Source organism: Marmota monax, unplaced genomic scaffold, assembly GCF_021218885.2.
Source record: "Marmota monax isolate L192 unplaced genomic scaffold, Marmota_monax_Labrador192_F-V1.1 WCK01_AAM20220418_F8-fsc00281, whole genome shotgun sequence".
In the NCBI taxonomy this organism is placed as follows: Eukaryota; Metazoa; Chordata; class Mammalia; order Rodentia; family Sciuridae; genus Marmota; species Marmota monax.
This window is the reverse complement of record NW_026693208.1, coordinates 1,086,531-1,101,128: the sequence shown is the minus strand read 5'-3', so window position 1 is coordinate 1,101,128 and position 14,598 is coordinate 1,086,531. Positions and strand designations below refer to the sequence as shown.

The window sequence follows — 14,598 nt, the reverse complement described above, 5'->3', positions numbered from 1 at the left end:
ATAGGATTTCCAGAAAAACAGAAAAGGTAGTTTTTATATGGCTCATTTTTAATGCAGATGTTTAACTCTACTTCTACACATTGTTAGTAAATTTGTATAAAAATTTTGGGGAAAAAAAGAAGAAATTTGATGTATTTATGCTGTTATGTACTATGCAAATCAATGCAGTAAAAAGAATAATAACAGAGATCTGAAGATAGAAAAAAATTTAAAATATAAAAATCTGGGCTAATGAGAGATGATTTTTATCTCAATAAATTGGAGCAAAGTCCTTATATTTTTTTCCATTTGAGGAGAATTTTCTCTGGAGATTACCCGAAGAAAGAGAAGAAGCAACTGGGTCCAGATTTAGAAAAAAGATAAAAAGCTTCTTGTTTCTATAGAAACGAACATAGGTCATCTTGCGTTTCCCCTTCCTTCTTATTTCTACCCCCTACCCTGTCTAACACAGGTTTCTCTAGCATACTTTGTGGTGTCTGATAACTTTACTGCCAGTGAATCATTAATTGAAGAGCAAATCAGAACTTTAGAGATAATAGGAGCCAAACCTTGTACTTTGGAAAGGAGGGAATTGGCATTCAGAGAAGTCAAGCAGCTTGTCCTCTTAAAACCAGGTGACTTGGTCCTGTGCCCTGTGTTTTTTCCATCACATTATAGACATTTGCTGGGAGATATGGAATAATCTTAGATGGCTAAATGAATAAACTGTATTATTTAAATATTTCATTTGTGATTTATATTAATGAGAATAATACCCAATCCTTCCGAGTACTATTTAAATACTTTACATATACATTAATACATTTGGTCCTTAAAATGCCTTCTGATTCTTGTTTTAACAATAATAAGCCTGATGTGTAGGGAGCTTAAGACACCCACACGGCTTACTGGTGTCGTGGCTGGGACTTGACAAGACAATTGACTTCTTGAATATGTGTACATAACCAGTATATTTCACCTCCTCTCATTCAAAGTATATTCATAAATTATCCAAATATATGTGCTGTTGTGTTAAGAACATGAGTCTTGGAGCCAGAAACAGAAATCAAATGATGATGCTATTTCATAGCTACCTGAACTTACTCTTCTTGCATGGTTTCTCGAAGTGCCAGGCCCTCATTGGTGACTTGCAGCACCTCCAGTTTAGCACTTCCTCATAGAGTGACTGGAAGACTTGCTGAAAATAATGCAAATAAAGTTCCAGAATCTTGGAACCATGTCTGCCACGTGTGTTAAAAATTTCCAGCCAAGCCTCAGTTCATTGATATGCCAGAGTGCTTTGTTTAACTTATTTCATATTCTGTTTGGCTAAAGTTTTATTTTATTTCAGCAGCACAGAAACCTTGTTTTTTAACCTTACTCTTTGAAAAATATCTGAAACACACTACTACATTTTCCTAGCTTAGCACTGTGACAAAATAGATTTAATTTATTCTTTATTTGGGGCATTTTAATACTTTAAAGTCCTCATTTTGAAAATGACTTTTGATTCTTTTTTAAAAATAAATTCCTTGTAGGAATGTGCTTTCTTATTATTTGCTTATTTCTACTAAATATGAAATGCTGGAAAGGAAAATCAAGATAACCAGTGGTTTCATTTACTCCTAGTTTGTGTATACACTTGACATTGGGGAATGAAACAAAGAAATATAAGCTAGGAATAATTCTAAGGAAAAATATTTTTCAAACAAACAAACAAAGCCTTATCATTCTTTGAAATATGTCACCATTTATCACACAGGAAGATTTTCTTTTTAGGAATAAAAGAGAACTGACCATATAAAAGTTTCCAATATTCTCGCCGTGTCTGCCTCATCAAAAATCAATGAAATCTGAATTACAATTGCCTTGGACAGGAACTGTGCTGCCAAATTATTTCGCAGTCACAGAAAGTATCTGAATGTCAACCTAGCACATATATTGAGCAAATTTTACACTTGCTCCCTTATCATATCCAAGCATCATCAAGTAATTTTTTTCTCTGCACAACTGCCTATGGCACTAAAGTCTTCATTTTTTAAGAATTTATTCATTGAGTTTATCTCTAAGAGTTTAATTTTCTTTTTGCTGGAGAATGTGGTTTGGGTAGGGGTGATTTTAAAAGCGACAAAGTAGTAATCTTAATCTAAATAAAAGCTAAAGGATCCAAGAATTTTTTTTTCTATATTAAATTGCTGGAGAGAGAATGTGTTGAGATGCTTCATGTCCATGAGATAGCATCATGACCTGCACTTTTATTGATTCACCTTGGAACAATTTACCTGCCAGACACTGCCTCCACTGACATTTTCTTATGCTGCATTAAGAAACTAAAATACTGCAGGAGCTTTCTAACTGCTCTTTCCTTCAGGGTCCTCTCTACTGCCTAAGTCCTTTCCCACAGCACAATGAAAGTAAGCATTACAAAAAAGGAAATAAAGTCATTCCCCTGCCTACAACCTACCAGTCATTTCTCACTAAAGGACAATTAATCCCAGCACCTTAATGAGCTTTCTGCTGCCCTTACTGAAGGAAAACTAAAGGAGCCCTGCTTCCCTCTCCAACCACCCTCTTCCATTTCTTGGGTGTCTGATGCCATCCTTTGACTTCAGAGGATGGTGCATGCAAATCCTTTCCCCTAGCTTTTCCCCAGTTCCCTTGTCTGTTGACTAGTTTACCACACTTGTTTAATTCACAGTGAAAATGGAACAGGAACATATTTTGAAGAAATGTTATTCAGACTAAGAAGATAGAAAAAGGGAGAAAAGTGTCTCTTTATTTTCTGACCTTAGTCAAACAGTCTTTAAAAAAAAAACCAAAAACCTATGATTAGTAATTAACACCTTAAGGTGAATTCACTCAGTTAAAAAAAGGTTAGGGAATGTTCTAGAACAGCCTTGTTCTAGGGATAGGGAAGTTATTAGTGAGAAAAACAGGAAAAATGCTGGCTTTCAATAAGTGTATCTTCTCACAGAGGAGACAAAAAAGGAGCAATTTAGTAATTGTATAAGATCATTTTAGATGGGAATAATTATCAGGAATATAAAAAATAGGGCTATGTAATAGAATGAGCGCAGGAAAGGAGGTGCCCACTTGAGAATGTGTAATTCACATAGTTTCTTCAAAGCTAGGACCTCCATGGCAGCAAGTAGTCTTGACTATAAGACCAATGTAAGAAAATATTTCAGGCAGAGAGGACAGCAAATACAAAGTAAGGTGGAAATTAACTTGCATTTAAGGAGTAGGAAGAGAGGCTAGAAGAGGAGAAGAGAGGGATAGGAGACAAAGTCAGACGTTTCCTCCAGCCATGGGCCATTGCTGGGCCCTGCAGGCCAGGTAGAGGGTCCTATTTTCTTAGAGCAAGTGGTAGCCAGTGGAAAGTTTGGGGCATGGAAATGATGTGATCCTGTTTAAAGTAGACTCTGGCTATACTTTGGAGAACAGATTGAAGAAGAGCAGAATTGGACATGGATATGAACTAGGGCCCTAAATTCATCTCATGTTATTGACATCAGTCCAGTTCAGCAATGTACTGAAATAGGGATTCATTGAAAACAGCATGTTGCCATCTGGTCATATTTTTATTTTAAGGTTTCTCTTCATTGGAACATAAAGGTGATTTCTGCACTTAAAGGAATCTTGAAGCTTGTGTAAGAAGTAAGTCCCTTTGGGAGGAAGAAGTTGAAAATGTATGTGTTAAATGGTAGGTAATTGCTTTAGTTGGAAACATGTTGGAAAAGGGGAATCTATGAGTAAGATAAGCTTTAATCACAAAGAGTATTTATGAGAAGCAGGAGTTGAAGTGGTTCCCCTGATTGATTCCCATAGGATTCTAGAAAGGATTAGACTTGGAACAGAAGATCTGGTTTGAAACCCATGGTTCATCACCTTGACTAACAGATTTTCCTTCTCTAAGTCTCCAGGCTTGCTCATTTTTTAAACAAAGCAGCTCTTCTTTGTCACTGGTAAGATCTTGCAAGATGTGAAATAAGCAATTCATGCCTCTATTAATTATAATACCAATTCCTGACTCTCAGATCTCTTCAAAATATCTATATAGGTCATATTTTCCTAGAAATAGAGCTGCAAATTTACTTCAACATCATGTCAACATTTCCTCATAGTTACATATCTGCTTCTATTACAGATAAGAAAACTGAAATTTAGAAGGGAAATTAACTAGCTATGGGTTTAATATGCAATTAGTGTGAGCTGTTTGCTGCAAATTGAGTCATATGGACCCTAATCATTCATTCTCTCCACTAATCCTACTGGATGGCTTAGAGTCCAGAAGTTCTGCCCAAAATGTAATTACAATATTTGGGCTGGGGATGTGGCTCAAGCGGTAGCGCGCTCGCCTGGCATGCGTGCGGCCTGGGTTCGATCCTCAGCACCACATACAAACAAAGATGTTGTGTCATACAAAGATGTTGTGTCTGCCGATAACTAAAAAAAATAAAATAAATATTAAAAAAAAAAAAAGAAACTAATACACATTTTTAAAAAAAAAAATGTAATTACAATATTTGTTGCATTTGTTCTTTGTTTCTCCTACTTAGAAGTTTCTAAGAATTAGCATGAACAGAGAAACTCTTCTGCCACATTTATGAAATAGTAGAAGATTTCCATATAAATAGTGTCTTAAAATGTATATACATGTTGTAACTCTTCAATGGAGCCTTTAGATTCCAGAATACCCAAAGAAATTTATTTAATTTGCTCAGGTACATAAAGAAGATCTGAATATGAGAGGGAAATTCATTCTGTTACATTTATTTAAGTATAATGAACAAAGATAGGATGGAAGCATACCTTTTATAAACTATTTTTGTTAAAAAAAATGGAACTTCAGCAACTTCAAAAGGGAGGTTAGCAGTTATCCAAAGTCAACAAAGTTCTGTTATTTAAAAATCTATATTTGTCTTCTTTAAAGCTTTGACTTTTCCCAGACACATTACCAGCACCCTCTTTGATCCACTGTAGTCTCCAAATGGGGCCTAAGGGAGAAATAATCTCCATGCTGCTGCTAAAGTTCCCTGAGAAACCTTTGTGATGACAGAAATGAGTAAAGACAGACAAAAGTGCACATTCTTAAGTAAATACTTATAAAATGCTTTTTAAATACTTTCCCTCAGAAGCACAAGTCTGCGCCAAAGAAGGGATTTCACAGAAACAGAAAGGCAGAGCCAAAAATTATATCAAGCATAAAACAAAAATAATCAAGCCTAATTGAGGAACAATTTGGATCTACTGAACAAGTACAAATGATTATACAATCTCTCGATTCTGGGGGAAGGCTCCTGCCTCCTTCAAAGTTTGCCCATCTTTCTGCTGGAACACTCCAAAAGATTTAATCAAGAGAGAACTTTGGGAACCTACAGCCAAACTTTCAATTTGATTTTTTTTTAAAGAGAAGAAAAGGGGAAATTACAAAAATGCCATGGTAGTGGAAGATACCCAGCAGAAAAAAAAAATCTTTAAATCAAATTTACTTACTAGAAATACATTTTCATTTGGAATTGGTCAATTTGAACTAATGAGATGATTTTAATTATTTAATGTGATTATTTAAAATGGGTCTATGGAGTAACTATGGAACTTATCAAAATTCTTGATGATCCTACTACCAGCATTTGTACTCTCTGTAAACTTCTTAAACTTTTTGTGTTTGCAACAGACTCTCAAATATTAAAGTTGCTTTAGTGCATGTTAAAAATACAAATACAAATACGTGCCTCAGACATAGATATCTGGATTAAACAAGCCCCCAATAATTATTTCACATGTGTACAAGATGCCCCATGGTTCTGTGAAGACATCCATGCTTAGCACACTACTGCATTTTTTTTTGCCTTACCACTGTCCTCTGTAGAAAGAACTCTTTCCTGTCCTGACTTTACCCTTTTATATCCCCATGAGATGAGCATCTTGCCTGATCCAATTCACACACATTCTACTTGTGACATAAGTTCACCTTAGTTCCTATTCTCACTCAATTCCTGCAGCATATTTTTAAAGCTGTCTTTCAACTTGCTTTCTGCTACCAGATTCTACATTCTGACAACCATTGCCATTGAAGCACATGACAATTGTGGCAAAAATAAAATTCCCAGGTGGTCTAAAACTTGGTAATGGCTGTCAGGAATTTCTTCCTGAGTGATGAGGCACATGGGATGAGAATTTCTGTTGGGAACCTGTTTAAGGGACTCCATGTCCACTCAGGAGGAATGATTGCTTCTCCTACCAAACTCTTACTCATGAGTTTGCCTATATTACACCATGTCAAACTCTGAAACTCAGATAACTTTTGGCAATCATTCCTGAAAATCTTATCAGTTTCATTTGGGGGTTTTGTCCACTAATCATCTAGAGGGAAAGATCAATCTGTATCTAAGGCAGGTATTTGGAGGGAAGATGATAATGAGTGAACATATTGAGGAAACCCATCAACATCATTAAATTAGTTGTGAGAAAGAATATTTTTGTATTGTTCTGAACTATGAAATTATATTGCCAGATTATAGAGAAACAAGGTATTAATGTGTGTGAGTGGGTGTGTTTGTATGGGTGTGTTGGTGTAGGTGTATGTATAGAACCCTAGAAGGTTCTAGTTATAGAAAAGATAATTCAATTTTTTAAATGTTTTTAACTCCTGCAATGCCTCTGATTAAAACTGAATCATAAACTTGATCCTCCATTAAGGAGTTATAACATTGCTATGGAAGGAAATATTTAGAATAAGGGTATTTGGGGAAATCAAAATAACAGTATTCATGTACATTTCCCTATGCATGTGGTGAGTCTTGTGTAGCTTTGTAGTACTCTTTGCATCTTTTCTAATTCTGATCATCATGCATGGTATCCCACATAGCTCCAAAAAAGGTTGAATATATGATCTGGACTTGCCTCTCCACCCACATCAGTTCCACAATTAGCACCTCTCTTTGCCTTCCTTGTGCTCCTTCACTTAGAGTAAGAAACTGTCCCTTGGAATGTGCATCCTTCTGGTAACTTAAGTCTCCCATTTTCTTTTCAAGGATGGGAGGAACAGTTTTATTGGACACCAACTGGGCGGGGTAGTGGAAGTGCCAAACAGCAAGGACCAGCGGGTCAAGTCAGCCAGAGCCATTCAAATCACCTACTACCTCCAGACCTATGGCTCTGCCACCCAAGACCTCATAGGGGAGAAGTGGGAGAATGAGTTCTGTAAGCTTATGAGGAAGCTTCAGGAGGAGCACCAAGACCTCCAACTGCACTCTTTAGCATCCTTTAGCCTCTGGAGAGACTTTCATAAGACCAGCATCCTGGCCAGAAGTAAGGTCCTGGTGAGCCTCGTGCTGATCCTGACCACAGCCACCCTCTCCAGCTCCATGAAGGACTGCTTGCGCAGTAAGCCTTTCCTGGGCCTCCTGGGGGTGCTCACAGTGTGCATCTCCATCATCACTGCAGCAGGGATCTTCTTCATCACGGATGGAAAGTACAACTCCACCTTGCTGGGAATCCCGTTCTTCGCCATGGGTAACTATCCATCCTTGTGGTAATCGGATTCTTACCGGTTTGGGGCAAGGTAGTACATTTCTTGAATTCTCAGGTGGAAATCTGTTTTCATTTTGCATCGGTGTGTCTGTGTGACTGTGTAAAATCTTACTTGGGGTTGTGTCTGTTTCACCTTCTTGGGCCTTTCAGGAAATTCCCAGAATGATAAAACCATCTTCCCATTTAATTTAATGCTGTCAAATGTTTTTAAGTTTGCAGCACTGGAATTCTCTACTCAGTTGTTTCAAAGATGATAGGTCAGGTATTAGAGGAAACTGAGTTAAGGAGATCCAAGATCTACTTCAAACAAAATTTTGTGGTTCTTATCATGGGCATCCTCAAGTTAATGCTAGTGAAGAACAACCATCATGAGAGGAAAATTCAGAGAACCACTGATAGGTCCTAAACTCAAGGAACTTAAGTAAATTTTCATCAATTTCAAAATTTTTTGCAGAAAATGTACTCCCATCCCCTCACCTCTATATAGAGTGAAAACTTAGACCTATCCTCTCTATAAAGTGAAAGTTTAGACCTTTGCCATTCTAAAGAGAGACTTTTAAATAGGAAAAATTCATATAGTCTTTTAATCTCTGGTGAAAATAATTAATAAGCTCCCTCAGTCACTCTTATACCTTCTTCCCAACCATATGTAAATGATCTCCCAACTGTACATGTGCGGGTGTTGTATGCATGTGTGTCGTTGTAAAAAAGAAAATAAAGTCTGGCAATAAAAATGAGTGAGGAATCAGAACCAAGACCAATGTCTCAGACTAGAAATGAAAAGAGATGGGTGACATGTATGGCTGCCGAGGGTTTTGCTAGGAGTAGTGTAAATCCCTGCATGAAACAATTTACAGTGTGCCTCAAGGTGGTGAACTGACATGAGCAAGAGTCTTCAGATACAAAATAATTGCTTTTGAGTCCCCAGCTTAATATCAGTTGTAAATTAGTTTTTGATGATTAAATGGAAAAGATGCAAGTGTGTTATCAGAGGGATCTTAGGTGACCAGGCACCCCCCCCACACACACACTTTTTTTTCACCTTAGCAAACATTTTGTGAATAACACCACAAAGAGGATTTCTATTGTAGGTGTTGAAGTCAAACTCTTTTATCTGGGAACTCAATATTATTATATCCCTATTAAGTTGATCCATCTCCAAAAGCTTCAGTTTCTTCCTGTATAAAATGAGAATAATAATTATTATGTCTTCACATACTTGTTTTTTTTCAAATGTAATAGAATATAATTAAAGTTAATCACACATAGTCAACACTTACCAAGTACTAAAATGTTTTAGTAGTTAACTTGGTAGGATGAGTGGTGGTAAATTCAGTGATGAGCGGGAACAGCCCACAGCTTCAATAAATTGAGTCTTCCTGGATTTTTTGTATCACTTCTAGATACATATTCATCCTATTAATAAAGTGTGTTTCTTTTTTCCAAAGAACTATATGAGAAATTTTTGTCATTAGGGATAAAGATGAATCTAGGTAGGTTTGAACCATTTATACTTGTGCACTTTTTAACTTAGTCTCATGACTTGAAATAATAATCTAAGATCTATAAGAATCATGCAGTGTGATTCAGACTGAACATGGACCACTTAAGGTTGACAACTTAAATACCTTAGAGCCTACTAAAGCTTTTTCTAAAACAGGTGGCAAACTAGTTGAGTAATGGAAAGACTTTTCAAGTAAAGATACAATTACATATTCTGTAAAAATAAAAAGAAAAGCTACCTGTACTTATACTGAATTGTAATGTTGGCTCTACCAAGTCAGAGTGGTAATTTTATTCCTTAAACAAACAACAAGAATGCTGAAAGTCATGCTGAGGGGCAAGTCCAGATCCCATAACACACTTTGCATCTCTCCCGCTAATCTTTAAAATCATAAATCAACCTGGCTTGTGTAGGTTCACACCTTAGGAATCCGTGTGTGTGTGTGTGTGTGTGTGTGTGTGTGTATTCCTGCAATTCTGAAAAGAAAATTTCACTGTATTCTAAAAATATAGCAATGAAAGACCTATAAGCATATATTTAAGATTTTTGCTTGATCAAGGGGAAGTTTGTTTTGTATATAAAATCTTTGTAGCTAGTAAAGATGTCAGGATTGAGAATTGGTGAAATGAAAGGAATGCTCCACAGGGTAAAAAGGCGTGGGTTTTCATTCCAGTTTTTCTAATAACGTTGTGTGCTTTATTAGGTGGTTATTTATGATCTTTTTCTTCAGGTCTTTTATATAAAATGGAAAATTTGGACTATTCAGTTTTAGATTTTGAGGATCCTACAATATCATTTTATTATTCTACTGAAGTTAGAATTTGATTGTTTCTTTATAAAAACTTTTATGGTATGTACTCTCCTCAAACCTCTAGTCTCCTTTGTTGCCTTTCTGAGAAAAAGGGAGAGATACTTCAGCATAGGAAAACATCACAAAGACTTGCATACAAAGCCTCACACACATAGGCTATAAGACCAAGAAAACACATTGCTGTAAAGGTCGTGAGGTAGAATGTGATGTTAGACACAAATAAATTGAGTTTAGCAAATAGATATCTGCTGGTACAAAACAGTACATAGACTGTGTTCAGAAGTAAAATCCGTCAGTTGGAACAAAGTATATAAATTTAAGGTTCATCATAATATAGTTAATATTTAAAGTCATGCAATCTGATAATGGGAATTAGAAAGACAAATAGTCATTGAAACCAGTCCTTTGGTGCATTATAGTTTACATGGTGTCAAAACTGCATAATTGAAAATCAGTAGGGGAAGGAATGTCCAACTATTTTTCTTACCTCTATTTTATTCCTATCTTCCTATGAGGATATCTTTGAGGTAGTGAATATGTGTTCCAATATGTGCCACTAATATTCAAACCATTCACTCTTATCAAAACTCATCCCAAATGCTAGGTATGTTACTTAGGGTGTCTGTTCTTCAAACTCACTAGCACGGTTGACTTATCTTTGACCACCTATTTCTCTGCACTCATCACCTATTTCTCTATACTCATCAGCCTACCTTTTTTTTTTGTCATTTTTCCAGCTGATATGCCCAGTGTCATGTCAGAAGCATATATCCTATACCTAAATATTTTACATTTTAAAGTCAGTGCCAATTTTTTATAATTTGTCTTGTTACTCCCATAAGTAAACTTATATTTCTCCAAATTATATGTTCCAGATTTGGATTGAGGAAAGAAGGCAATTATCGGTGCATATAATTTCTCTATAAAAGTATTCAGATACTAATTTAAAATTAGAATAAATGTTTGAATACACTTGACATGACTTCATTGAGCCCAACCCTAATGTCCTTTTTCTGTCCAAGCATGGGCCCATCAGAATGCCACTCACCTAATTTATAACTTGTTGTCAGTCTTTTTAAATTTGTTTCACTTCATTTACTTTATGTGGATTGTTTCCTCTTTCTGGAAGAAGCACTGTGAGTTTGTATCTCACACAGATGCCAGGATGGCTCATGCTGTACTTTGCTGGTCTTCTGTGGATGGTTGCCAGGGCATCACTGGCCTTGGCTCACTGTAATTCCTTTTCTCCATTCCGAGTTTGTGCTACTCACCTCAGTCCACTTGACACCACTCGGTGCACAGAGGTGACTTGGCTTTTACAGGTGATCCCAAAGTCTCCAGATACAGGCCTTCACATATCTCAAACTGAATCCCGTCTTCATTTACTTATTAATTGATTTACATATTTATTTGGCACCTACTATGTTCAAGGCATTTGGGTTTTGTGGTAGAAGACATTGAGCAGAACTAATCAGGTTCTGATCCTCATGGATTTTATGTTTTAAACCTACAGAGGTAAATATAATACAATAAAATAAAAAAATATATAAGCTAGACTGTTTTGTTGATAAGTGGTTGAAGTATATAAACAGAACAAGATAAGACACAAAGAATGCAGATGGCTGGGGGGGAAAGGACTTTCTAAAATATAAAATTGAAGCAAGAGAGCTAAATGAAGTGAAAGAAAGATTCATGCAGAAATCTGAGAAAAGAGTATCTCTGGCGAAGAGAAACTATACTTGCAAAGACTCTAAGAGAGGATCTTGCTTGGTGAAGTTGAGGAAGGACTGGAAAAGGAGTGTGGCTGGAACAAAGTGGGCAGTTGTCTGAGTATTAGGGGAAGGGGCTGGAAGCAGTTTGGGGCCAGATCATGTAGGGCATTGGGAACATAGTACTTCAGAGTTTAATCTGGGTAAGGTTTCTGAAGCATTTTGAGACAGAAGGGTATGATCTGACATACATTTCAAAGGCATCTTTGGCTACATTATGCAAATTAGCCTGCAATAGGGAAGGGATGTTTTATAGGGTGACTATTTAGGAAGATTTTGCAAAATCTGCTAGGGATATAATAGTGGCATAAAATAGCATGGGAGCAGTGAAAATAGTAAAAAAGGATTAGACTCAGAATATATATTTAAAAATAGAATTGAAAGGATTTACTGAAGGACTAGATATGGCATGTAAGAGAAGAGGAATCAAGGGTAACCCCAAGCTTTGAGAACTGAATAACTAAGGGAATGCTGTTGCCATTTACTCTAGTAGGCTACCTCTCAGGCATCCCAGTCGAGAAATGTGGAGTTACCTGAAGACAGTACATAGACCGTGTTGAGAAGTAAAATCTGTCAGTTGGAACAGGAGCTATAAATTTCAGATTCATCATAATATAGCTAATATTGAAAGCCATGCAATCTGATGAGGGTAATAAGAAAGACAAATATTAGAAGTCTGAGATTTGAGCCCTGGAGCATTCTAATGCTTGCAGGTTGGGAAGATGAGGATGATTTAGGAGATAACACTAAGAAGAATCAGGCAGTGAGATAGTGTCCCAGCAGCAAAGTAGAGAATGTGTTTCATGAAAGGTATCAATTATTCCAAAAGCTGATAAGAAAATTTGTCCAATGAGAACTGAGAAGTGGCCATCTGACTTAGCAATGTGAAGGTCAATGGTGACTTTGATGCTAGGCAAACGGTCAGGTAAAAATGTGATTTAAAGGGAGAATTTCAATAAAGATTGTAGGAGAGGAACTAAAGATAGTGAATAAAGATACTTGAAAGAAGATCACACTAAATGGAAATTAATAATTCCTACATGCTGATGGAAACATACAGGATAGAAAACCTTTGTAATAAAGTAGAAAGAGGAGAAAATTACAGAAGCAATGTCATTGAGTGAAAGAAAGGGGACAACATTTAGAGATGAGTGGAGTCTTTGACTTTGGGTAAGGCATATATAAGTCATCTACTTTATGAAAATAAAAGGCAAAATATATGGACATATGTTGACAGATCGGGGCTTGAAGAGGTGGAAGTATGTGGTAAATTCTCTTCTGTGGCTTCAATTTTGTCAGTAAAATATGAAGAAAGTCAACAGCTGAGAATAAATTTGGGGAAGGAGGTGTTGGTTTTTGGAAAATGAAGGAAGTGTGAAAGAGTCACTTGGAAAATTGGAGATGAAATTAAAGAAGAAAATTTAGGATAACTAAGAAGTACTAAGGACTCACATTTTAAAAAATCAGTGAACAAGGTTTCCTGTAGCTGAGTAGAGCAGTTGAAAAAGCACTGACTTGAATATACTCAGAAAAAAAATTAAATATGAATTTACAATATAGGTGAATGAATGACTATAATAATAGATCATGAAAAGCATACTATTCAGATTCAGCTAGATTATATTGTGGTAACAAATAATGCCCTAAGTCTAATTAACATAGCACAACAAAGATGTATTTCTTGATCAGATTTCAGTTTAGTGTGGATCAGGAAGCCCTTTTGATATCTCTCTTCCCACAGAGACTCAGGGATCTAGGATGCCTCCATCTTGCAATTCTGCTGCCTCAGAGTTTAGGCTCCCAGTCATGTACACAGAAAAGAGACTAGAGAAGGCAGCATCTGCTTGTTAACTGCCTTGTGTTATAAGTCATACAGTTCTCAAAACATTTCACTAGTCAGAAGTAGAATCAACCATAAATCAACAGAAAGGGAATATAGCAAATTTAAGAGAGAAATGGATTGTTTTATGAGCTTCAACTACCTCTTCCACATAAACTAAACCAAACAATAAAGGAAATGACAATATTATTCCTCTTCATCATCATTGTGGAAAACCGCTAAGGTCAAATATTAAAATTCTTTTTGAGATCAGAGAATTATTTTAGGCTAGATTCTGTTCTAATTATTTCTGGTGTATAACAAACATCACAAAAGTCAATAGTGCAAACAACCATTTTCTAATGCTGTGGAGTCTGTGTGTCAGATTCCCAACTGGAAAAAGGCAAGGTAGTGTCAGTTCCTCTTGCCTCTACAGTGTCTGGAGCCTCCGCTGAGATAACTCTAATGATGGAGGGTGACTTGAATGTTCAAGCACTGGAATAGCTGGGGGTAGAGCCACTGCTTCTTTGCTCATGAGACTGGTACCAAGTCTGGGATCACTGAAGGAAAATCTCAGCTGGGATTGTGGAAGAGAGTATTTAATATGACCTCTCCAGCATGATGGTCTCAGAGAAGTAGAACTTCTTATATGGTGGCCTAGGACTCCAAGAATGGGTGTTGCAAAGGAACAAGGCAAAGGTGCAAGACTGACCTAGACACAGAAGATGCATAGCATCTAAACAGCCATATTCCACAGACTGCATACCAGTCATAAGGCCAGGGACATAGGGACAAAGCTTTATTTCATAAACACTTTTATTTCCCTAAGCATGAATCAACATAGTATTTAGTATATAGTGGGCCCTCTAAGTCTTGATGTTGGTTAGTGTTTTTTTAATGATTTTTACAATATGGTATTAGAAATGTTTCCCAGTGTGTTGATGTTGCACAGGGCCTGTTTTACTTAGGGTCATTAAATACATCAAAATCCTTCCCAAAATAACCCCACTGCTAGAAAGAGAAAGAAGACTTTATTATGACATCAAGAATGCTTAGTTGGAGCTATTTCTCAGCCATGTTAAATTGCAGTCATGCTAATCTGAGTGACAAACCATTATCTCTTTGGGGACATGCTTCCCGATGTTGTGAAAATATTCCTATTCTTTGAGGCTTGAAGCCA

The 14,598-nt window shown here is 36.5% G+C and overlaps 1 protein-coding gene across 1 annotated transcript in view; it reads left to right on the top strand.

Annotated features, from left to right (window-relative positions):
- The window catches only part of Ptchd4 (patched domain containing 4), a 201,380-nt gene that overhangs the window by 56,752 nt on the left and 130,030 nt on the right, over window positions 1–14,598 (top strand). Inside the window, exon 2 of the mRNA XM_046456066.2 lies at window positions 7,017–7,497. Coding sequence (XP_046312022.1) covers window positions 7,017–7,497 — 481 coding nt within the window. The remainder of the gene's footprint in view (window positions 1–7,016; window positions 7,498–14,598) is intronic.